The sequence below is a fragment of the Cervus canadensis genome, chromosome 33 (assembly GCF_019320065.1).
Source record: "Cervus canadensis isolate Bull #8, Minnesota chromosome 33, ASM1932006v1, whole genome shotgun sequence".
NCBI classification, from domain to species: domain Eukaryota; kingdom Metazoa; phylum Chordata; class Mammalia; order Artiodactyla; family Cervidae; genus Cervus; species Cervus canadensis.
The window spans coordinates 5,345,399-5,369,120 of record NC_057418.1 but is presented as its reverse complement, the minus strand read 5'-3'; the positions used below and the strand labels follow the sequence as shown (position 1 = coordinate 5,369,120).

The 23,722-nt window shown below is 38.8% G+C and overlaps 1 protein-coding gene across 3 annotated transcripts in view; it reads right to left on the bottom strand.

Annotated features, from left to right (window-relative positions):
* AKAP7 (A-kinase anchoring protein 7) overlaps nucleotides 1-23,722 on the bottom strand; it is a 134,909-nt gene that overhangs the window by 87,374 nt on the left and 23,813 nt on the right. For all 3 annotated transcript variants that reach the window (XM_043457293.1, XM_043457292.1, XM_043457291.1), the window contains exons 5-6: nucleotides 20,784-20,944; nucleotides 4,683-4,795 (exon numbers count right to left, since the gene is read on the bottom strand). In XM_043457293.1, the coding sequence (XP_043313228.1) occupies nucleotides 4,683-4,795; nucleotides 20,784-20,944 (274 nt within the window). The remainder of the gene's footprint in view (nucleotides 1-4,682; nucleotides 4,796-20,783; nucleotides 20,945-23,722) is intronic.

Here is a 23,722-nt window from a genome sequence, read left to right as displayed (position 1 = left end):
GCAATCTATGTATCAGATCTAATCCCTTCAATCTATTTGTCACTTCCACTGTATAATCGTAAGGGTTTGATTTAGGTCATACCTGAATGGTCCAGTGGTTTTCCCCACTTTCTTCAACTTAAGTCTGAAATTGGCAATAAGGAGTTCATGGTCTGAGCCACAGTCAGCTCCCGGTCTTATTTTTGCTGACTGTATAGAGCTTCTCCATCTTTGGCTGCAAAGGATATAATCAATCTGATTTCAATGTTGACCATTTGGTGATGTCCACGTGTAGAGTTATCTCTTGTGTTTTTGGAAAAGGGTGTTTACTATGACCAGTGCATTCTCTTGGCAAAACTCTGTTAGCTTTTGCCCTGCTTCATTTTGTACTCCAAGGCCAAACTTGGCTGTTACTCCAGGTATCATCTCTTGACTTCCTACTTTTGCATTTCAGTCCTCTATGATGAAAAGGACATCTTTTTTTGGTGTTAGTTCTAGAAGGTCTTGTAGGTCGTCATAGAACCATTCAACTTCAGCTTCTTCAACATTAGTGGTTGGGGCATAGCCTTGGATTACTGTGATATTGAATGGTTTGTCTTGGAAACAAACAAAGATCATTCTGTCATTTTTGAGATGGCACCAAGTACTGCATTTTGGACTCTTTTGTTGACTATGAGGGCTATTCCATTTCTTTGATGAGATTCTTGCCCACAGTAGTAGATATAATGGTCATCTGAATTAAATTCACCCATTCCAGTCCATTTTAGCTCACTGACTCCTAAAATGTTGATGTTCACTCTTGCCATCTCCTGTTTGACCACTAATGATTTACCTTTATTCAGGGACCTAACATTCCAGGTTCCTATGTGATATTGTTCTTTACAGCATCGGACTTTCCTTCCATCACCAGTCACATCCACAACAGAGTGCTATTTTCGCTTTGCCTCAGCCTCTTCATTCTTTCTGGAACTATTTCTCCACTCTTCTCCAGTAGCATATTGGCCATACTGACCTGGGGAGTTCATCTTTCAATGTCCTATCTTTTCTGCCTTTTCATACTGTTCACGGGGTTCTCAAGGCAAGAATACTGAAGTGGTTTGCCATTCCCTTCTCCAGTGGCCCACGTTTTGTCAGTACCTTCCACCATGACTGGTCCATCTTGGGTGGCCCTACATAGCATGGCTCATAGTTTTATTGAGTTAGACAAGGCTGTGGTCCAAGTGGTCAATCATTCTCCTGTCGATGGATGTTCAACAGTTAGTTGCAATTTTGGAGTTCTCACAGGAGAAGATGAGCTCATGTCCTTCTACTCTGCCATCTTGTGAATCAGGCTTGCTTTAACTTATACCAAGGATATTTCTAAGACCAGTTTTTGTCTGGAATAATAAAACCCTGCTCTTACCAAGGCACCTAAAGTGCCTTCTTCAGGAGAGGCGGCGGCAGAGCAGCCTGGCAGGCCCTCTTTGCTGCGTGCATTCAGTCATGTGCAGCCCTGTAACCTGATGGACTGCAGCCCCCCAGGTTCCTCTGCCCATGGGGTTTCCCAGGCAAGAATACTGGAGTGGGTTGCCATGCCCTTCTCCAGGGAACCTTCCCTGCTTTCCCCAACCTCATCATCATAGGGCCCAATAACTACCCCTCTGCCCTTAGCTATGTGCATAACAAACTCTGCACTCAAACCAGTCCAAGTGAAAAAGGGAGCAATTTCAAAGATCATTTCTTTCATTCTAAAGTTCTCTCATTGTCTGACTTTGTGAAAAAGAGGGTTAGGGTTAGGGTTAGGGTTACAAAAGGGCCAATTAATAACCTATAGCTTGGATAGTTTAAGTGCTATATTAGTCATTTGAAAGAGTTATAACTCAGGAAAAATATCTAAGAAGTCCAAAAAATAATTCATGACTAAAAACAACTGTTCTATTCATGAAAAGATTGCATTTATTTCTTGAAGAATCTGGATCTGCCTTAAGATGCACATTTGATTTGAAACTGGTCTTCTCCTGCCACCAAGTGTTAGCATACACTTCTAATAAACCAGTTTCTGCAATGTCAAATCACAGAAATACCAATACAAGGTCACTCAGTGTGAAAAATAAAGCACCATAAAAAGCACTGACCTAAACAAATAAAGAGTCTAGCCATGTGAAACAAATATACTCTGAAGAAATGATACAAACAACTGGAATTTTAAATATTTTAAAGACAAAGTAATTTAAAGAAGCTTTTCTGAGGCTTCATTCATTTGATTTTAAAAACTACCATTTTGAAAACATAGTGATAATCAAAATAGCTTGAAGATATACAAAACTACTTTCAAGGGAATTCCCTGGCAGTCCAGTGCATAAGTCTCCATTCTTTCACTGCTGAGGGTATGGGTTCAATCCCTGGTCAGGGAACTAAGATCCCGCAAGCTGTACAACCCAGTCAAAAAAAAAAAAAAAAATGCTACTTTTACTACTCTCTTATGAGATATATTCCACTAGAATTTCATGAAACTAAGAATATGGAAAACTAACATATATATGTAAATACCTCCTGGTGTTAGAAAAATATATAATTGTCAAAAAAAAAAAAAAAGTCTTATGTTTCCCAGAATCTCAGTTAGAAAACTTATTTCTCTAGTTTGGGAACCAGAATACCATATTGTAGCAGAGGAAGTTCCATATCAGGAAATTTGAAGAAGAGTTTCTTTATATGTTTGCAGGGAATAAGAAAAGGCCAGAAGGATATACTAGTAATGGTACCTAAAAGAGAGAAATGATATTGGGAGGAAGGGAGTGAGAGATTGGTGATGAGGGGAAAAAATTTATCTTTCACTCTGTCGGTCTGTATGTAGTTAGATTTTTTTCAGTGAGCATATATTCATCTAACATTTTTATAATTAAAATAACTTTTAAAATACAAGTACTTGAAATGACACAAACTTCTTAATTTGAGTAAAAAAATATTATTCAACATCCCTCTACCCTGCCCCTTTTTATTTCATTATCAACCTTAAGTAAACTGAATGTTGGTAATACATTCCATTATTGACTTTATCAATGGTCTCACCCATGTAAATGAGTGGACCCAGAATGAAAACCCAGAACAGAATTAGTGCTGAGAGAGGAAAATAGATTCTGGTTGGGGCTCTGCAACTGAGAACAGTGTGATCTCATTTCAGCTACTTAACTCCTGAGTCTCAGATCCCCTTTCTATAAAGCAAAAGGAGCAGATTCTGTGAAATCATCTGTCAAGAAATCACTTAAAATGCATGCAGTCTGAAATGTCGAAATACAAACTCTAATTTAAGCATCCCTTTGACAAACGTACTTGGATGCTCTCATTTCAAAGTTAACAAAGACAGAAACATTTTGAAATGTGGGTATTACCTTCACCACTGATTTGTCATTCTGGGATTAAGTTTGAAACCACTGGGAAGAGGACAATCCATGTGAAAGCAAGATAAGAAAGATAATGAGCAAAAGAATAAACTGTCAGTCTACAAGTTTTGTCAGTTTTGATCATTCCAAATTCCAAAATCTATGATTTACACCAATTATTTCTACCTAAATATTCTGGAATGGTATCTAATACAGTTATTATTTAATTTGAGCAGAGGAAAAAAAAAACATGCAAGATACTGGGGGATAGGGTGATTTTTACAAAAGTCTGTAGTAAACTCGTAACCACAGGATGGCCAACCCCCCAAACACATGTTTTACAGGACCAAAAAGACTTTCTGAGCATAGACATTAAATACAAACTGTGTTGAATTTAGAAAAAAGATCTACTTACTAATAAACATGACCTTCATTTATAGAGCTGCAAATCAGTCTGAACTGCAGCAAAGGGTTATGGAGAGCAGGACCGAATACTAATCTGCATGCCCATCTCCAAAACTCTGGTACCTCAGAGCAGCTCAGAAGATGCCTTAATTCGCATGACAACCTCCCTAGGCTGAAATGGGAGAAACAAGGAAGGGAGCCCTTAGGATTCCAGGAGAACTGCTTGGGACTCCAGATAAAAGTTCAAAGTGCCTCCAGTCTCCGAGGGAGGAGGCAGCAACGGTTTAGGAAGGCAGCAAGTCGCCCTGAGATAGGGGAAGTCAAAAGACATGTCCCCTGGCTGTGTCACTGCTGACCATTCCCAGGGAGAAGTACTTTCAAGAAGGGAGCTAGGGAGGGCGGCCCTCCTGTTATCCCTCGCTCAGTCCCTGCGACACCTGCTCCAAACCCTCAGCGGAGACAACTGCTTAGTGAGCAGAGGCTTTGTAGAAACTTCCAAAGAGCAACATAAAAGAGGGGAGGGGGCAGAGCATGTCCCACCTTGAAGAACCCAGCTACAGGCAGCAGCACCGGTGTACGCAGGCCAGTGGAGGAAGCTTTGAAGCCAGCAGGCTGCAAACAATCAGAAGAAAGGAACGCAGCAAAACCCAACTCTGGCTCCGCCCCCCAAGGCTTTTCAAGGGATGAAGCAAGATGTGGCAACAGACGAAGCAGCAGTAGGTGATGGTCAGAGTGTGCAGCTAACAGCCACGGAGGCAAAGGAGGAGACAGCAGCAATGGCCTCCAGGGGCCCCATGAGCCAACTCAGCATCCTTGGGAGTCGGAACCAAATCCGACTGGAATCCCAGGGGCAACAGTGGCAGGGGTGTCGAAAACCACTACGAATGTCACTCATGTTGCGGGTGGTAAAACAAGGCTGATAATAAAATGTCCACTCACCTTCTTCCAGAGCCATGGTGACTTGGACAATTTCATGAAGGTCAAATGAGGCTTAAAAGTTCTGCTTTCTCCTGCCAAGATACCTTTTTCTTGAAACGTCCTTTTTGCAGCATCTGAAGAAAATAAAAAGCAGCATAAAAATTCTACTATATGATATCCTATATGAGAAAAGAATCTAAAAAGGAATAAACATATGTATAATTGAATCCTGCTGCTGAAACTAATTGATTTACAACAATGTAAATCAACTATACTCCAATAAAAGTCAAATGTAAACAAAAAATGCTACTCTGGCTGTCTTTAATCACAAAAATGGCAACTCAAAAAATAAATTATTCTACAACGAAGGAAATAAACTGGCTTAGGAAATTATTTTTAAGAGAGGAAAAACTACAACATGTGTGATGCCAAATACATTATGATGGTTAAATCTGCAATAATGTCAAAGTCTGGCATACAGCAGAAATCAACACAACTTTGTAAAGCAATTACCCTCCAACTAAAGATTTAAAAACATAAATTGAAAAAAAAAAAAAAAACTTTGGGCAAAGCACACAAAAGCAACAAGTGGAAAAGGAAATATTTAATAAATAAAATAACTGATGATATGATGCTGATTTCAGGCAATATCCCAGTGGCGCCCATATATATATAAAGGACTAGTTTATCTGTAACTCCTCATATCCAAAACTTCTGCTTCTAACCAAGACAGAAAAACAGGAACCTGATTTACCCTCCCATCTGAAACGACTGGAAAAAAAAGGACAAAATCTATGAAACAATGGTTTGTAAGACACTGTACATCTGGCAATGAAGGTGAGTGACCCTTAGAGGTGAGAAAAAAACAAGGTGAGCCCTTTGATTGACCAGCTTACATCTCTGGGTGTCTAGGCTGTTCAAGGAAGATAAACCCAGATGGAGCCCAGTCATCACACTAGGTTCAGGAAAAAAACCCAACAGTAGAAAGACCAAGGCATCTGGAGCTCATGGGACAGAGCGCCAGAGAAGTGAGGGCCGCACAGAGAGAAAACGCCAGAGATCTGCAAGGCCTCCCCCTAGCGGATTCAGCCGAGAAGTGACCAGCAGGGGTAGGGGAGCGAAGGACCTGAAGCTGAAAACCACATTCCAAAGGGTTAGAGGGAACACTGCCAGCTCTCACCCAGGACCAGGAATTGTGTCTGTTCCCATCAGCCAGACTGGAAAGCCTCAAGATGCATGGGACAATGGGAAGAATAATTTCCACTGATTTTGCCTCGAAAGGAAAAATAAGCTCTGGCCTAGTACTGCTCTAATCTCTCCTAACAAATATTAGAAGCAAAACTCAAGAGGAAAAACCTGTTTCACAGTAATTTAGTTGTGTCCCAGCACAAGTCCAAGTATAATTATAGAAAGACAAAACCATCCAGCACCCCACAAGTGCCTGGTATCGGACAAACAGGCACGTAACAAACAGGAAAATATGACCCACGAAGAAGAAATAAATCGATGAATCAAAAGCCACTCAGAACTAACATAGATGTTAGAATGAGCAGGTGAGGGCTTCCAAGCAGTTATTCTAATTGTATTCTTTATGTTTAAAAAGTTGAGACATGCTAGTGATCAAAAAGACCCACATGAAACTTTTAGAGGTTAAAAACTGCAAGGTCTGGGAAAAATAGATGAGACGCTACAGAACGCCAACACCAAAATAGTGAGCTTGGGAGACATGACAATAAAAACCACCTGAAATAAAACAGAGGAAAAAAGGAAAACAACAACAAAAAAAATAGCTCATCAGTGAGACGTGAGGCAACTTAAGTTGCCTAATACGTGTGCAAGCGGAGTTCCCTGAAAAAGAGGGAAGAGAAGTAGAGGAGATACTGGAAGAACTAATGTCTGCTGGACAGCGAGAGCTGCCAGAGCCACACAGGGAGGTAATCTGGGCAGCAACTACTAAAATTTAAGCTGCACAAGCATTTTGACAGCAATTCCAGTATTAGCAAAACACAAAATAAACAAAAGTACCAATACGTAAGATTCTATATAAAAGATATTTAACATTGCTTGAGTTATCACATGCTGAAAACAACCTTCAACAATAAAGAAATGGGTGCTATTGGGTTTTCCAGGTGGTAGAGTGGTAAAGACTTCCCTGCCAATGCAGGAGACGCAGGAGATGCCAGTTTGATCCCTGGGTCTGGAAGATCCCCTGGAGGAGGCCATGACAACCCACACTCCAGTGTTCTTGCCTGGAGAATCCCATGGACAGAGGAGCCTGGTGGGCTACAGTCCCATGGGTCACAAAGAGTCAGACACAACTGAGTGACTAAGCATGCACACATGCATACTAAAAACTGCTATAATCAAAAGAATGCATTCAAGTTACATATATTAACCTGAAAAGACATCTGTGGCACCTATTAAGCAAAAAAAAGGAAAAGAAAAAGGCAAACTGCATGGTTACTATATCTGAAACATGATTCCATGATTTAAAAGACAGATGAAGAAACAATAAGGATCTACCGTATAGCACAGGGAACTATATTCAACATCCTGTGATAAATCATAATGGAAAAGAATATATGTGCATAACTGAATCACTTTGCTATATAGTAGAAATTAATACAACACTTTAAATCAACTATACCTCAATAAAACAATTTTTAAATAAAATATTTAAAAAGACAAAGAAAATAAATTCTATATATTTTTATTTTTATTAGCACAGAATAGTATAGAATACTTTAGGATAGAAGTTGAGATTGAATAGAGGTAGGAGAGAATAGTAATGCTTTCTTTATACCTCTTTAATTGTATGAATGATTATAATGAACATGCATTGCTTTTGAATAAAAAGTTTAAAAATAATCATGGTAACAAACTGACAATACATGAGCAATATACGATTGCTACATGTGCACAAGCATCACTGTAGACTGCACAGGTAAGAGGGGAGATCACTTTGCCAGACACGTGAAAAATCCATCCCTTTCACAGACCTTCAGTAAACAACTTAGAATTTGGTCTCTTTATCTTAAAATCAGGGCTAATGCATAAGTCAATTTTAAAAGCATGAAAACTGAAACGTAAGAAACTGATGCTCAAGGTCCCACTCCTTGTGAGCAGGAGAGAAGGAAGTGAAATCCAGGTGCCCTAATTTCTACCCTGGTCATGCCTCAAGCTGGTTGAAACCTCAGCTTGAACGCAGGGGGCAGAGAAGGGCACAGAAGCTGCCTCTACAGCTTCAAGGCGAAGAGGAAGGCGGGGGATTCTGCCATCTCCCACCACACCTACACACACTGGTTTCAATCAGAGACATTCCCTCGTTCTACACGTTGAGTACCATTTCATGTTTTTTTTTAAAGAACTGCAACATATACCAAAAAAAAAAGTCTGAAAATCAATGATCAAAAAACTTGCATAGGGTCCCTTCAGTAGAAATAATCCCACCAATAATGTCCATTTTTAAAAAATGGAAACTATAGGACTTCCCTGCTGGCCCAGTGGTTAAGAATCTGCCTGCCAATGCAGGAGATGTGGGTTCGATCTCTGGTCTGGGAAAATCCCACATGCCAAGGAGCAACTAAGCCTGTACGCCACAACTTCTGAGCTTGCGTGCCTGGAGTCTGGGCTTTGCAACAAGAAGCCATCACAACGAGAAGCCTGCCCACTGCAACTAGAGGAGCTCCCGCCCACCACGACTAGAGAAAGCCCGCACACAGCAATGAAGACCCAGAAGAGCCAAAAGTAATTTTTTTTCAAATGGAAACTGGTAAAACATAGGACACAGAATAAACCTTTGAATCTCAAAGAAGACCACATTCAATCTAAATATTGTGAGAAACGGTCCTTTTTAAGTTCAGCTAAATCTTATCAATGTTAAATATGTCCTAATTTTTCTAACAGTTAAAATCATGAACTTAATGAAAGATGATCTAATGATTCAAGGAAATGTATCCTTAAAAATAAAAGACACACCAGATACTGTTCTGGGTGCTGGGGATACAAAGGACAAAATAAACCCTCTGTCCTCATGGAGCATCCATATCTATATATATATATATAAAGACAGATAGAGAGAGAGCCACAAATAAACACACAGCATCAGGAATCAATAAGTGATACAAAGAAAAGTAAAGTGATAGGGGTATGCAAAGTGCTGTGGTAGAAAAGGGGTGTGCTATTTTAGAGAAGGTGGTCTGGAAATCCTGTTCTGAAGGTGAGACATTCAAGAAGCCACCTGGAGAAGAGAATCGTGTATGCTTCTAGGGCAAAGGAGCTCACAGCAGAAGGCACAGCTTTCAGAGTGAAGAGCGGTGAGCAGCCGAAGAGCAATAAAAAAGGGTCGGTAACTGGAGCAGAGTGGGAGGCGTGGGGAAGAGGTAAGAAATAGGTTTAGAGAAGCGGTCAGGGGCCTTAGGAAGCATGGTAAATAAGACCTTCAGATTGTATTCTCAGTATGGTAGAAAATTTTGAGTGTTTTAAGCAAGGGAAATTTATGTATGATAGTGACTTTCTTCAGTCAGCCATATTTCAGCTGGAAAATACATTACTTCCTGATGGAAGAAATTGAGGTTTCGGAGACTCAAAGGGCTCCTCTCTTTCCCTGGGGCTGTATTAGTTGAAGGGAAGACAGCCAAACGGGGTGTCAGAGTATTTAGAGCGGGGGAGGCATGTAGCAGGCTTGAGTTTTTTTTTAATATTTTATTTCTTTATTAGCTGTGCCAGGTCTTAGCTGCAGCATGCAGGATAGTCAGTCTTTGTTGCAGCACATGGAATCTCTGGTTACAGCATGCAAATTCTTGCTTGTGGCATGCAGGATCTAGTTCCGACCAGGGATGGAAGCCAGGCCTTCTGCATTGAGAGCACAGGGTCTTAGCCACTGGACAACCAGGGAAGTCCCCAGGCTTGGTTTTGGAAGCTGGAGGCTTCCTTGTTCCCATATATAGTTATTTTCTGTAACTATTCTTGGGTACACGAGATTTCACTCTATTGCTCACGAACTCATAAACTCAATGGAGCTGAGGATCCTTTCCACCCTTCCGCTACCCTTGAACACAAAGAGAAAGAATTCCCCGAGGCCAAGGCGGAATGGATAAGAATACTCCACTGCCATCCATCGCACAGGTCATCCTAGCTTCAGCACCACTCTGAGGGCACGGGGAATTCTGGCTTTGCTGCCTCTGCGGACATGTCTCAGAATCAAAGCACAGGTCCCTCCTACTCTCAGCCTTGTGTGGATTTTGTTGCTTCATTCACAGGATGATGGAGGGACAAGAATTCACACTCTAGTTTGGCCTCTAACTCTCTTCTTCATCCAAAAAAAGGGAAACTTTCCTAGCACTGGGGCAGGAAAAAACACCGTTATGCTTAGTTGCTGAAACTTCAAAGTCCTTTCTCTATTTTTTCTGCTGTAGTCTCTCTTCTGAACACGTTAAGTGCCACTGCTTAGAGGGAGGCGAGGCATAAAAGCTACGGAAGAAGAAACACACAGGTAAAAATTCAATAGTTCAAAATACTATTTCACTGCATTTTCAGAATCTTACTTTGTTATTTTGTCTAATATCTACCAAATGCTCCTATGTGCTACCTATGATGTTTTGATCACACTTTGTAAGTTTAGGGCATGCCCTAAAAACCCTTCACTGCGACTCACTGCCACCACATGATTTTTCCCATCTCCTCTATGGTAATAAAAAAAGGTTAAGCAATAGACCATTAAAAGACCAAGAAAACATTAATTCTTAACTGAAACCAACAGATAACAGTTTTGGCTGAGGTAAGCAGGAAAGGAATTTATATAATAACACTGGGAGGACTAAAGTCCCAGGCTGGAAGGCCAGGAAGCCAAGATGTCCCCCGTTATAGTCCAGAGACACCATAACCTCTCCCAGTTGGTATTACTGAAGCCACGCGTGCGTGTGCACGCACACACACATACACACACACACACACACACACACACACACGAAGGGCGAGAACCCTGCCACCTGTCTTCGACAGTGACGACACCACCTATCCCCAGAATGGATTCTGCACAGTCCTTTTTTTGCTCAAGTTGCTAGCTTCTGACTCAAAGTCTGGGCCAAAGCAAGATGATGTAGAACTGAGAAAGCAAAACCTGTGAAAGAAGGTATGTGACATGACCGATGCAGGAAGAGTCTAGATGCTGGGCAGCCTAAACAAAGACAGCGGTCCCCCCAGCAAACACACGTGTTAAAGAAGACTGTATTTGTAACAATCATGGGTGTGCCCTGGAGATTCTGACAGTTCAGTTCCAAACCACCACAATAAAGCAAGTATCACAACAGAGTCACACAAATTTGAGGGGACGTATAAAAGTTATATTTACCCTACTTTATTGTTAAAAACAGCTAACCACCATCTGAGCCTTCAGAGAGTAGTCATTTCTTTGCTAGTAAGGGTCTTGCTATGAAGTTGATGGCTGCTGACTGATCAGCGTGGTGGCTGCCGAAGGTTGGGGCGGCTATGACAATTACTTCAAATAAGAGTGAAATCTTTGTAAAGTAATTAGCCTCCAACTAATAAAAATAAATGAGAAAAAAAAAGAATAAAATCTGCCATATTGATTAACTCTTCCTTTCACTTGAACACTCAGAGGCCACTGTAGGATTATTAACTGGCTTAATTTCAACATTATTCTGTTCAAGGACCAGGGAGGCCCGCAGAGTGAGGGAGAGATGGGGAAACGGCAGGTCAGCCGGGCAGTCAGAACATACATTTATTCACTTGGCTGCCTTATGTGGGCGTGGCTCACCGCACCCCGAAGGTCACTGACCACAGGTTACTGTAACAAACATAATCATGAAAAGTTTGAAATATTGACAGAATTATCAAAATGTGACATACAGACACTAAGTGAGCAAACGTCAGAAAAGTGTCCCTGATGGACGTGCTCACACAAGGTCACCATCGACCCTCAATTTGTAAAGCAAAGAGAAACAAGGCCAGAGCATGTGAAGCACAATAAAATGAAGAGCAATAAGACAAAGTTTGCCTGGACTGTTATAATTAACTTACCATCTTTTAGTTCCTGTAAATTGCTTTTGTTGTTTAGTCACTAACTTATGTCCGACAGTTTTGCGACTGCGTAGATTGTAGCCCGCCAGGCTCCTCTGTCCATGGGATTCTCCACACAAAAATCCTGGAGTGGGTTGCCATTTCCTCCTCCAGGGGAGCTTCCCAACACAGGGATCGAACTCAGTTCTCCCGCATTGCAGGTGGATTCTTTACTACTGAGCCACCAGGGAAGCCGTCATATAAATCACAAACAGGTATATCCTTTCTCAACTACCCCATCACATCACAGCTTTGATCCTCTCTCTTCTGACATATTCTCAACTGTTTTAAACAGAACTAAAAAAATTTTTAAATAAATACTTAAAATTAAAACATTAAACTGAATATCATAAAAGTCATTTTTATTGCTCAAAAATAGTCAAACATTCGCAATGTCCTAGGGTTTAATATATTCCATGATGAACAAACTTACTAAACTCCCAAAATTTAACTAAAGAGACTAAAGAGATGAGGGCATATTTTCTAACTCTTCAAGTATTTGAAGAATTACCACATAGAAGAACTTCAGATGGCAGATTAGCAACATGTTCAAACCAGCCTTCAAAACAAAAATGGCACGAAGGTGTAAAAGGTAAAATTTATTTGTTCAGTTAGTTACTAAGCAGCTCCCACATTTGTCAGATGCATAATGTCTTGAAGACAGCAAGCATGTCCCTGCTTTCATGGAGCTTATGGTCTCAGGGGACAGATTTTAGCCCAATAAGGAGAAAGGCTTAATGCTAAGAATTATCAAAAAATACAAGAGCTACAAGGAAAAAATACAAGAAATACAGGGATTTGTTAACAGAAATCAAAACAGTAGGCATTTGTATGGTTCATTAACTCTCTATATTCATTGTTACATATTATTTTATTCATATACCATTATGTTCAATTGATTCTAAAGAAATGAAATTTTCTAAATTATTGGCTTCAGTAACATCAAATTTTGACTCAACAGTTCTCATTATTCCCTGGACCTTGATGGGTATCTATTCACAATACTGGCTTAAATAATACTTGTCACAAAGCACATTTCATTTCTACTAATGTGTTTTTTTCAACACAGTATATTCTCTACGAGGATAGAAATAAGGGGGGAAAGGCCACCTTCATTTGGCATTTTTTATACTTCTTAGTATTGATTTCATATAACTAATAGCATAATCTATTGCTTAGCCAGAGTACTGGGTAATAGTTTCAGAAATACTATTCTTGAGATCAGAAAAGCTTTTGCTAATGTTGAAAACCACGTCATTTTTCATTTATGTTAACTCATGTTCCAGAAGAGAAGTTTATGAATATTTTAAGAAACTGTTCGATTCCTCCTAGTACCACAGGAGGAATCAATCCTATAATCACTGAATAGAAAAGCACTATTTAGTGATTTCAATCACTGAAAAGAAAAGCACATAGCAAATACATCAGATATCCTTCAAAAGTCAGCTAAAAATGCTCCCTGAATAATATAATTCACCTCAGCTAAAGAAGCAAATTGTCAGAGGAATAAGTTTTTAGCATGTATTTTAAACACAAGGAGACTGTGCTATATAAAGAACAACAAAATTAATAATAAAGATACATAATCCTAAGTAATACAATTTCATCTGTTTTTTTTATTTTTTGCATTTATTCAATTCCTTTCCCACTGACATGAAGCAGTGTAACTGAAGCACAGTGAGCAAAAAAGAGAGAACCAGAGTTAAGACAGGAGACTTCAGCCGGAGACCAGAACACCAGGATACCGTGGGCTGAAGCAAGGAGTCCGGGAAGCTGTAATCAACAGCCCTACCTGATTTAAGGTCTCAGAGTAGTTCTGGCAGATGAAGAGCCCAAGATTTCACTATGCTTATGAACTGCGGGACTGGAATATTAGAGGCCACTGTCAAAGAAGGCAAGGGATCTCAAGAAAGGTAGTAGTTGTGATGGCAGTAGTGGGGATAATTATTATTATTATGTTTTACTAATGATAATAGCTACCATCTTATTTAGCATCGTACATGTGCCAAACACTATACCAAAGCACTTCACATATGTTATATATTTTGAGAATAGTTACAATTATATTCATTCTACAGATAAGGTAATTAAGTAAGGAATTAGATATATTGCTTAAAGTCACTCAGCTGATCATGGCTGAGGCTGCGTTGGGGAAAAGTTTGGGGGCAGAGGGGCGGACAGTTCACTTTGAGCCAGGACAGCTGGATGGCTGTGCTCACGGAATGGCAGCAAGAGAGGGAACGAGGCCCTCAGTGCACAAGAGGAATATTCAGACAACTGCAGAAAGGAGAGGGAGAGGGTAACAAAACCTCGACACCGTGAAACACCAGTAAGATAAGGCCTGTGTCAGGGCAAAACAGAAGAAGCAAGAGAGAACTAAGAGAAAGTGGGTGACATCTCTGGGTTCCATGTTGCAAGGCATTTGGTGAAAGGAGGACGCTATGATCTCAGACTGGAGCCTAGGCAGGAAGGTGCTCCCACAAGCTCCTTAGGAGTTCTGTTGTTAATTTACAGTGTAACAGATGAGCAGAGTGATAAAGAACAGAGGATCTGGTGAGAGTGGCAAGATGGCTGAAGGAGGTCAAAAGATGCAAACTTTCACTTCTTAAAAAAATAAGTGCTGGAGATGTAATATACAGCATAGTGCCTAAGTTAAACAATAGTGTCTTACATATCTGAAGGCTGCTAAAACAGTATATCTTACACATTCTCATCACAAGAAAAAAAAATTTGTAACTTTGTGTGATGATGGATGTTAACTACGCTTATTACGGTGATCGTTTTGCAATATATACAAAACCCAAATCACTACACTGAACACCAGAAAAAAATATAATGTTATATATCAATTGTACCTCAATTTTTTTAAAAAAGCCTAACAAGCAACAACAAGCTAAAAAAAAGCCTAAAAACAAGCAAACGAAGCAAAAGACAAAGGATTAATCTCAAAAAGAGACAAGCAACTCCTGCAGCTCAACTCCAGAAAAATAAATGACCCAATCAAAAAATGGGCCAAAGATCTAAACAGACATTTCTCCAAAGAAGACATACAGATGGCTAACAAACACATGAAAAGATGCTCAACATCACTCATTATCAGAGAAACGCAAATCAAAACCACAGTGAGGTACCATTACACGCCAGTCAGGATGGCTGCTATCCAAAAGTCTACAAGCAATAAATGCTGGAGAGGGTGTGGAGAAAAGGGAACCCTCCTACACTGTTGGTGGGAATGCAAACTAGTACAGCCGCTATGGAGAACAGTGTGGAGATTTCTTAAAAATCTGGAAATAGAACTGCCATATGACCCAGCAATCCCACTCCTGGGCTTATACACCGAGGAAACCAGATCTGCAAGAGACACGTGCACCCCAATGTTCATCGCAGCACTGTTTATAATAGCCAGGACATGGAAGCAACCTAGATGCCCATCAGCAGACGAATGGATAAGGAAGCTGTGGTACATATACACCATGGAATATTACTCAGCCATTAAAAAGAATTCATTTGAATCAGTTCTAATGAGATGGATGAAACTGGAGCCTATTATACAGAGTGAAGTAAGCCAGAAAGATAAAGACCAATACAGTATACTAATGCATATATATGGAATTTATAAAGATGGTAACAATAACCCCTATATGCAAGACAGAAAAAGAGACACAGATGTATAGAACAGACTTTTGGACTCTATGGGAGAAGGCGAGGGTGGGATGATCTGAGAGAACAGCATCGAAACATGTATATCATCTCGGGTGAAACAGATCACCAGCCCAGGTTGGATGCATGAGACAAGTGCTCAGGCCTGGTGCACTGGGAAGACCCAGAGGGATGGGATGGAGAGGGAGGCGGGAGGGGGGATCGGGATGGGGAACACATGTAAATCCATGGCTGATTCATGTCAATGTATGGCAGAAACCACTACAATATTGTAAAGTAATTAGCCTCCAACTAATAAAAATAAATGAAAAAAAAAATTTTTTTAAAAAGCCTAACAACACGGGAAAAGTAAAATAAATTATGATGCAACAGAATATTATACAACCAGTAAAAGGAATACTTTTGGAGACTATTTCACAACAATGATAATGATAGTTAACATTTCTTAACTGAGCATTTATTCTGTACCAAATATTGTTCCTTGTGTGTACTGTATATCACACATACACTATAATAAATAATAATAACAATTTAAAAACAGAACATGGAATCTGGAGCCAGACTGCTTGGATTTGAGTCCTGGCTTCATCATTTAGCCTCTCTGTGTCTCAGTTTCCCACTGAAAAATGGGGGTAATGACAATCATCCCTGTCTCATAGAGTTAAGATTAAAAGAATTAACATTTGTAAGATGATTAGAATAAAGCCCCACACAAGGTAAATCCATTTAAGTATTTGATTGAAAATTAAGTAAAATAAAAGATATAGGGGATCAGAATATGCCCCCTGGAAATACACCACTTGGGCATAAGGCATACTTTGAGTAGAGACAAAGAGAATCAATAGCTGTGGAAAGAAACTTTCCCCAAGCTTCCCTTGTCTGAACAAAAGCAGACACTTGTGAAAAATGAGGACTGCCAAAAATCCCCTCTCGTGGGGAATTCCTACGGCCAAAGTGGACCTGTGCAAACAAACCTTAGTCCACTGGTTGTTCCCACCCCACACATTTACATCCCCACAGTCTGCCACCCGTGAGAGCCTAGAACCCTTAGACAAGACAGAGGAGGTCTTGTCGCTTCTCTACGAGTTTATTGTTCTTCTGCTAAGATGCCATTTAAGCCCACATTCTAGCCACCCCACTGAGTTCCTCTTCATTGTGGTTTCTCCCACAGGGTGTGTACTGGACACATTAATAAACTTGCTGCTTTTCCCTTGCTAATCTGTTGTCAGTCTAAGTCGACAGGGTCCCTTGGGGAGAAGTTAGGAGGGCAGAAAGAAAAACAATTTCCCCCCTCTATGGGACAATAGAAACGGTAAAAAGAGAGATGAAAGGGGAGAATAGGCGGATGTGTGCCTGGGGGCCTGCACAGAGGCTGGGCGTGTGACAGAGGCTCTGATGGTCCTCTAGGAAGCAGATCTGTGATTCAGACATTCTGGCTGGGGAGAAGAGCTCATCTTTGCTTAGTTCTAAATGATGTGCAGCTAGGGTGTTCTGATGTGCCTGAAGACAGCTTAGCCCCAGCCATTCAACAGGACGGTCAGCAGGGCCACTGGGATGTCCAACTGCCTGTAGTGGTCAGAAGTCCAAAAGCCCCGCACCTGGACAGACGCTCCACAAGAAGAAGCACAGGGCGTATACTCTCCATCTTTGGGGGATGTGATAGTCATAGTAAGAGAAAGAGTAATGTTCAAATGAACATCCTAAAAAACTTTCATCTCTCCTTTTATGAGATAAGTGCACTTGCAATTTTTTATCATGCTAACCAAGCACTCTTCTCATTTAAAAAAAAGATTTGCAAGAACTACTATAATCCGGGCAGGCTAAACTTTTAGCAATCTCTCAATCTAACATACTTTTTAACAAAATTACATTTCATGAAAAAAAAGTGAATGAAATCATCACATATTCATTTCTATGCAAAAAGCTTTCAGTGCAATTTGATCACTGTAAAATGTGCAGAAATGACATATAAATGCATAATTTTCAATACCTTCTTAGCTGTATGAGCTATTGTACACTGCTAGGAGAGGAGAAGGTACTGTTTTACTCTGGAAAAACAGGATCATTCAAGGTCAAGGTAGGAAACAGACACACAGCCTTGGATGCCTAAATCTTACCAGCTCCCTCAAGCGGCTAATACCATAAGGCCACTTACCCACGATGTGCAAAGATGGTTGTGGTCTCTTCAGCCCATTCAGCATCTACCAAAAACATCTAGTGGTACTAGTAGCTCATCGAGTCAGACTTTACTAGTTCAAATTGTATAATAACTTTCTTTAATTCTACATATTAATTCTAAATTATTCTTTATCTTATAATTTTTCAATGAGTTCAAATATTAGTATCTAAAATTCAGTCTTTTTTTCATACCAACTGTGTAGTTTGAATTTTAAGAATTTGTTTCCTTTAACTTAAAAATTGAAAAACTCCATGAAAATTACACAAATCAGACTATTCATGAATTATAATTTTCACTATTTTTCAAGTTAATTTCACTGCAAAATATGGACTTCTTTATCAACACTTTAATAATTAAATATATGTTCTTTAAAAATTTTCCTGCTTTATATTAAGTCAAACTAGGTCTGCCTCCATTATGCTGAACAAGTAAGATTTTAATACACTGGTATAAACATATTAATATATATACATAGTTTATATCAATTTCTAAGAAATGTATTACCCTGGTCAATAGAATATATTCTTCTGAAAGTTGTAATATATTTGAATAAATAGTTTATGAAATATGACACAAAACAAATATGACATTATTTTACTGATCCTATTGGACTAAAACAATACTAATATTGAAGCACTCTTTAAAAAATAAATTTAATGAAGTAAAATACTGACCAAAATTCCACATACTGAACATCTGGACATTATACAAATTAAGGCTGCAACTAAACTGCAGTGAAATTTTCTATATACATATTCAAATATTTAGATTCCTTAAACTGCATAAAAGGGGGGGCTTCCCTGATGGCTCAGTTGGTAAAGAATCCGCCTGCAATGCAGGAGACCCCAGTATGATTTCCGGGTCCGGAAGATCCACTGGAGAAGGGAAAGGCTACCCACTCCAGTATTCTGGCCTGGAGAACCCCATGGACTATGCTATACAGTCTATGGGGTCACAAACAGTCAGACACGACTGAGCAACTTTCACTTTCAAACTGTATAAAAAGTATATAATCCAAAGCAACAGCGCAGTTTACACAAAAAAAAAGCTAAAAGCAATTGATTATATGAGGGAGACAGAGTGCTAGTCTCCCTCCATTTTCCATTTCTTGTAATGTTTTGTTTAAATGTTTAGAAAAGTATACATATTTTTAAGAAACAGTCTCTGGCATCTAGAAGGGAATTACAGGGGCAGTGGCCTTTTCTAAAATGACAAGCCAACAGTCTTGGGCTCATAGTCACAACTAAAGTTGGCGAGATTTCACATTCCTCTGCACACAATGGATCTTTCATCAATACTGGAAACTGCTTTTATGAGACTATGTGCTAAGAATGGATGGAATTCTCAATGTTGCAAGCAACCATTGAATTATTTAAAAGAACAATGAATGAATGACTAATTAGAAATGTTTCTTGAGCTCAGAGATATTTATATTACAAAAAGAAAGACCTGAATCTAGCATTCTCTCCAGAGCAGTTCAGGAAGAACAGCTAAGTCTGTTCAGTGGAAGGCATGGGTTCCCAAACGCTTTGCCATCAAAACTGTTGGAGTTGCCTTCTCCTTGGCCAACTGATGATTTTAAGTCCTACTTGACTCATAAATATTGTTTAACTGCTTGCTTGTTTGTTATTTATATATACGTTGCTCCACAAAAGAAAAACTTCACAATGAAATGAAATCTGACCCTCATGCCTCTCTCCTCCCCAAAATAGGTGCAATTTTGAATGGGCAACTAAAAACTACATGAAGACAATATGATATTGAGTTTTTCTAAAAAGTATGTCTCAAAAGATCACATACAATATGAGATCCTTTTTATTGAATATAAGGTTAAAGCTGCTTAAAAATACACATATAACTTGGGAAAATACAAAGAAATAACAAACTCTGACTTCAGGATGATGGTTAGCTTAAATGAAGGAAGGCCAAAGGACAGATGGATGAAAAGGACAATGTGGTGAGATTACTACCAAGGTTCTCGCTTGTGTTTTAGGTGGTAGATTCCCAGATGATGTTATTTTAAGACAGATAGATAAATAAAAATAAGCCCAGCATGGAGCAATGATGAGAGAGTGTTATGAATTAAGGATTATTGAACCTGAAATGGGATGACATGAAACGATCTGACATGAGAGAAAAAAATAAAAATTGTTTACAGTACATACACGAACACCCAAACTATGATCTCTGGATCATCTCAAAAAAGCACTCTTCCAGGTTTTATAATTTTCTGCTTCTATTTCCCTAGAAGGCTGACTGCCAAAGAATTGATGCTTTCAAACTATGATGTTGGAGAAGACTCTTGAGAATTCCTTGGACAGAAAGGAAATCAAACCAGTCAATCCTAAAGGAAATCAGTCCTGAATATTCATTGGAAGGACTGATGCTGAAGCTGAAGCTCCAATACTTTGGCCACCTGATGAGAAGAGCCCACTCACTGGAAAAGACCCTGATGCTGGGAAAGAGAGAAGGCAGGAGGAGAAGGGGATGACAAGAGGACAAGATGGTTAGATGGCATCATCAACTCGATGGACATGAGTTTAAGCAAGCTCTGGGAGGTGGTGAAGGACAGGGAAGACTGATGTGCTGCAGCCCATGGGGCTGCAGATTAGGACATGACTGAGCGACTGAACAACAAGTTTCCCTAACATTCACGACCGTGCTGCGCAAAGCAGCATGCTCTCCAGGGCTGTCAGACCTTCCACCACCACCAACGGGCCTTCTGCTTAGACACTGGTACCTAAACAGGAAGGAACACGGGGCACAGAGGGAAATGCCACTGACCCATCTCCCGACTCTCCCAACGGGGTGACAATCCCCACAAGCTTCTGGACAGGCAACTGGTGTTTCTAATTAACTCATTCAATATTTACTTAATGCCAGCTATATGTCACGATAAGCACTGGATCCTTCAGATTTATGATTAGGATAGTCCTAACAAATACTTGAGTCCAGTCCATCATCTTCCAGAATCAACATATTCCCCCGAGTCAAAGGATCAAGATACAGTAACTGTTCTGGCCTTTTATTTGGCTACTTAGCTACACAAGCAACTGCTGAAGTAGGTCACTTATAAAATAAGGCTACACTGGCCCCCCCGCCCCAAATTTGAAAGATGTCAAATCTCTACTATAAGAATTGGGAGAAAAAAATTTCTTCTTCAACAATGAGATTTCATGTAAGTATATCGCTGTTTGTTTTACCTGCTATCTCCAAAAGTGAGTTTATGTGATCTCCTTCTGCCAGTTTCACAAATCCAACCTGATTTCCGAAAGTGTCAACCCCTTCAAAGGGCAAAGTCAAAGGTTTTCCTTGGAGGATTTCTTCTACAAATGGCTTTAACTCCAAAAGAGCATCAATACCACTGGCAAGAGACAATATATTTTTTAGTAATATAATAAGTAGTAAAATATACAAAACCAAATGAGAGTTTTAGAAAGATAAATTAATTTATGTATTTGTACTAATTATTTTAATGCTTAGAATACCTTCAAAATCAAATCCATAGGATAAAAATAAAACTAATATTAATTTTAAACAAAATTTATATAAGTGAATTAATCTTTACCTAATTACAATTTATTTTATACTAAAGATACAAAAGAAGATGTTATGTTATAGTTTACCAAAAGGTTTTAAACCAAGGAAATACTGCATGCACAACTAAAGAAAAAAAAATTGACAATATATTGCAGAAAAACCTAATACCTACAAAAGTTTATATCAGATTATGTGAAAGTTCAAGGTTCTTGTTAAAAGTACTAATACTAAAAAAAAAAAAAAGTACTAATACTTACATAGTATTAACTATTTAGAAGCACTTTACTAAAAATTAAAATATATTATCTCTTTAAAATATAACAGTCTCCATAATAAGATAATTTATTAGACTTGACCAAAGTACAAGTTTACAACTACAGCAACATAAATTTGCTGTATATGTTTAGTCTATCTGATTAAAGGGTTATTCTGTATTTCAAACGCACTATTTTTTCTTAATAAAAATAAAAAGTTTACTATATTACTGAATTAGACATTATCAGGTTTGGAATATTTTGAAAATTAAGATCAATTATTTCCATACTAAGAGGATTTTAGTACAGGGACTTTAAAATGAGAAAAAAACTAAAATCTCACTAGAGGGCAGCAATCACTCAAGAAAGAAAGAAAGACATTTTACATTATGGAGAGGTGTTTAAAATACCCTTCTGATGAATCACCTTAATTTAGATTATCTTAATCAGCAATTTGTTCATTAATAGTAATAAGATGTCAAATGTGTGAAAAGAAACTTAGACATTTTTCTAGATGTTTCATATTTCTTCATTAGCTTTAAGTTTTTAACTGATTTTCACCCATAGTTTCCATACTGGGTCTTACTTCTCTGTCAAACAATATATAATATTTCAAAACAGCTTTAGAAATGTCAACATTTCTCACTGGACCTCCAAGTTCACATCTGAAATCCAATCTTTCCTGACTGTATTTATGTTCATCCCAAAAGACACACTGCTACCGCAGTACTATCTTCACCATGGGCTGAATTCAAGCATGTGAAACAGAACACCTACTCTGGCTCATCTTCCATAAATCAGGGGATGAATACCAAGATACTCACTTTAAATATAACTCTATAGCAAAGCAGGCCATCCTAAAGGTCAGGAGTTTTCAGAACCAGTGAATTCTACATTCCATTTTTCTTTAAAGAAATATAAATGATCCAAATTCAGTCCAGTTTTTCCACTATGTAGTAATATAAACCAATACATTTATCCTAATGAGATGTCACTGGTCACAGAGTGAAAATGAGTCACAGTGCCTCTTGGTAAATATCACTGACTTTAAAATTCTTTTAAATAGAATATCTTTTCAAGAACTGTTTATGGAAAGATTTCTTTATAGTAAACTGAACAGGGCATAGGTATGTAGGAAACAGAATTCTGAAACTAGAATTCAGACCCAAAGGTTATACTCAAAACAAAGACAGGACATCCATCTTTTCAAATCAGTATTTGGACTAACACATTTCTATTTCATTTTTCTGCACTGTGAAGACACAAAGCATGCCATCTACCTGAAGAAATCCTTTACATTTAAAAAAAAAAGTTTCTGCACACTCCTTATCTGACCCATTGATCAGTACTTTATATTAAATACCTAAAATATGATACCAGACTTTGAAAAGTAAGGACATAGAACAAACCTGACAATACAGATGTCTAGCATATTATACTGTATGGGATGGAAGATAAAATTAAAAGATGAGGGACTCAGAAAACCCTTCACATAATCAATGTCTTGCAGAAAACCCAATCAGTTTCACTCACTATACAGCTACCCAAAATGAAGCCACACCTTGAATCTCATCATCACTTAAAAGTTGACACTTCAGTCACAAACACTTACTTCCCTGGTTCCCCAAATTAGAAGCAAATCTCGCCTTGGAAATTCCATGAATATTTTATACTTAATGAAACAGACCACTTTTTTTACATTTTTCTGTTACAGTTATTTGGATCCATATGACCCAGTCAACTGTAATGTATAATACATGAGCACAGGATCCATTCATGATTCATCTTTATTTCCTCCAAAGCACTTAGGTCAGTATCTTATATGTGGTTGATAAATAATGGTTGAACTGCAAAATACTATCTTGTCTGTATAGCAAACTTCAAATATTTCTTAATTTTTCATTGCAACTTAGTCAAAAATAATTGCTACGTTGCAAGTATCTGGTCATCATCTTCTAGCAGAGCTACAACTGCCAGTACTATAAAATAACACAAGGATGTGACTTTAATTCCTCACACACCAAGCAGACTTGCTAACCATTTAATTTTTTATACAAAATTGAAATTTGCAAACACACATTGTAAAAGACAGGGCTCAATGACTCAGAGTGTCACTATGCTCTGGACAGTAACTCTTCAACAAATGATACCACGATTTAGGGCAAGACAATGCTTCCTAGTTCAGGACTGTTCCATGTACTTACTGCAGGTGGTTTAGTAACACTGACCCTGCGCATAAAATGCCCATGGCATTCCTTAGTGACAACCAAAATCAACCACCCTCCCAAATAATTCTAGAAGTCTCCTAGGGAAGGCAGTCCTACCTCCAATGAGAGATGTAGACATTA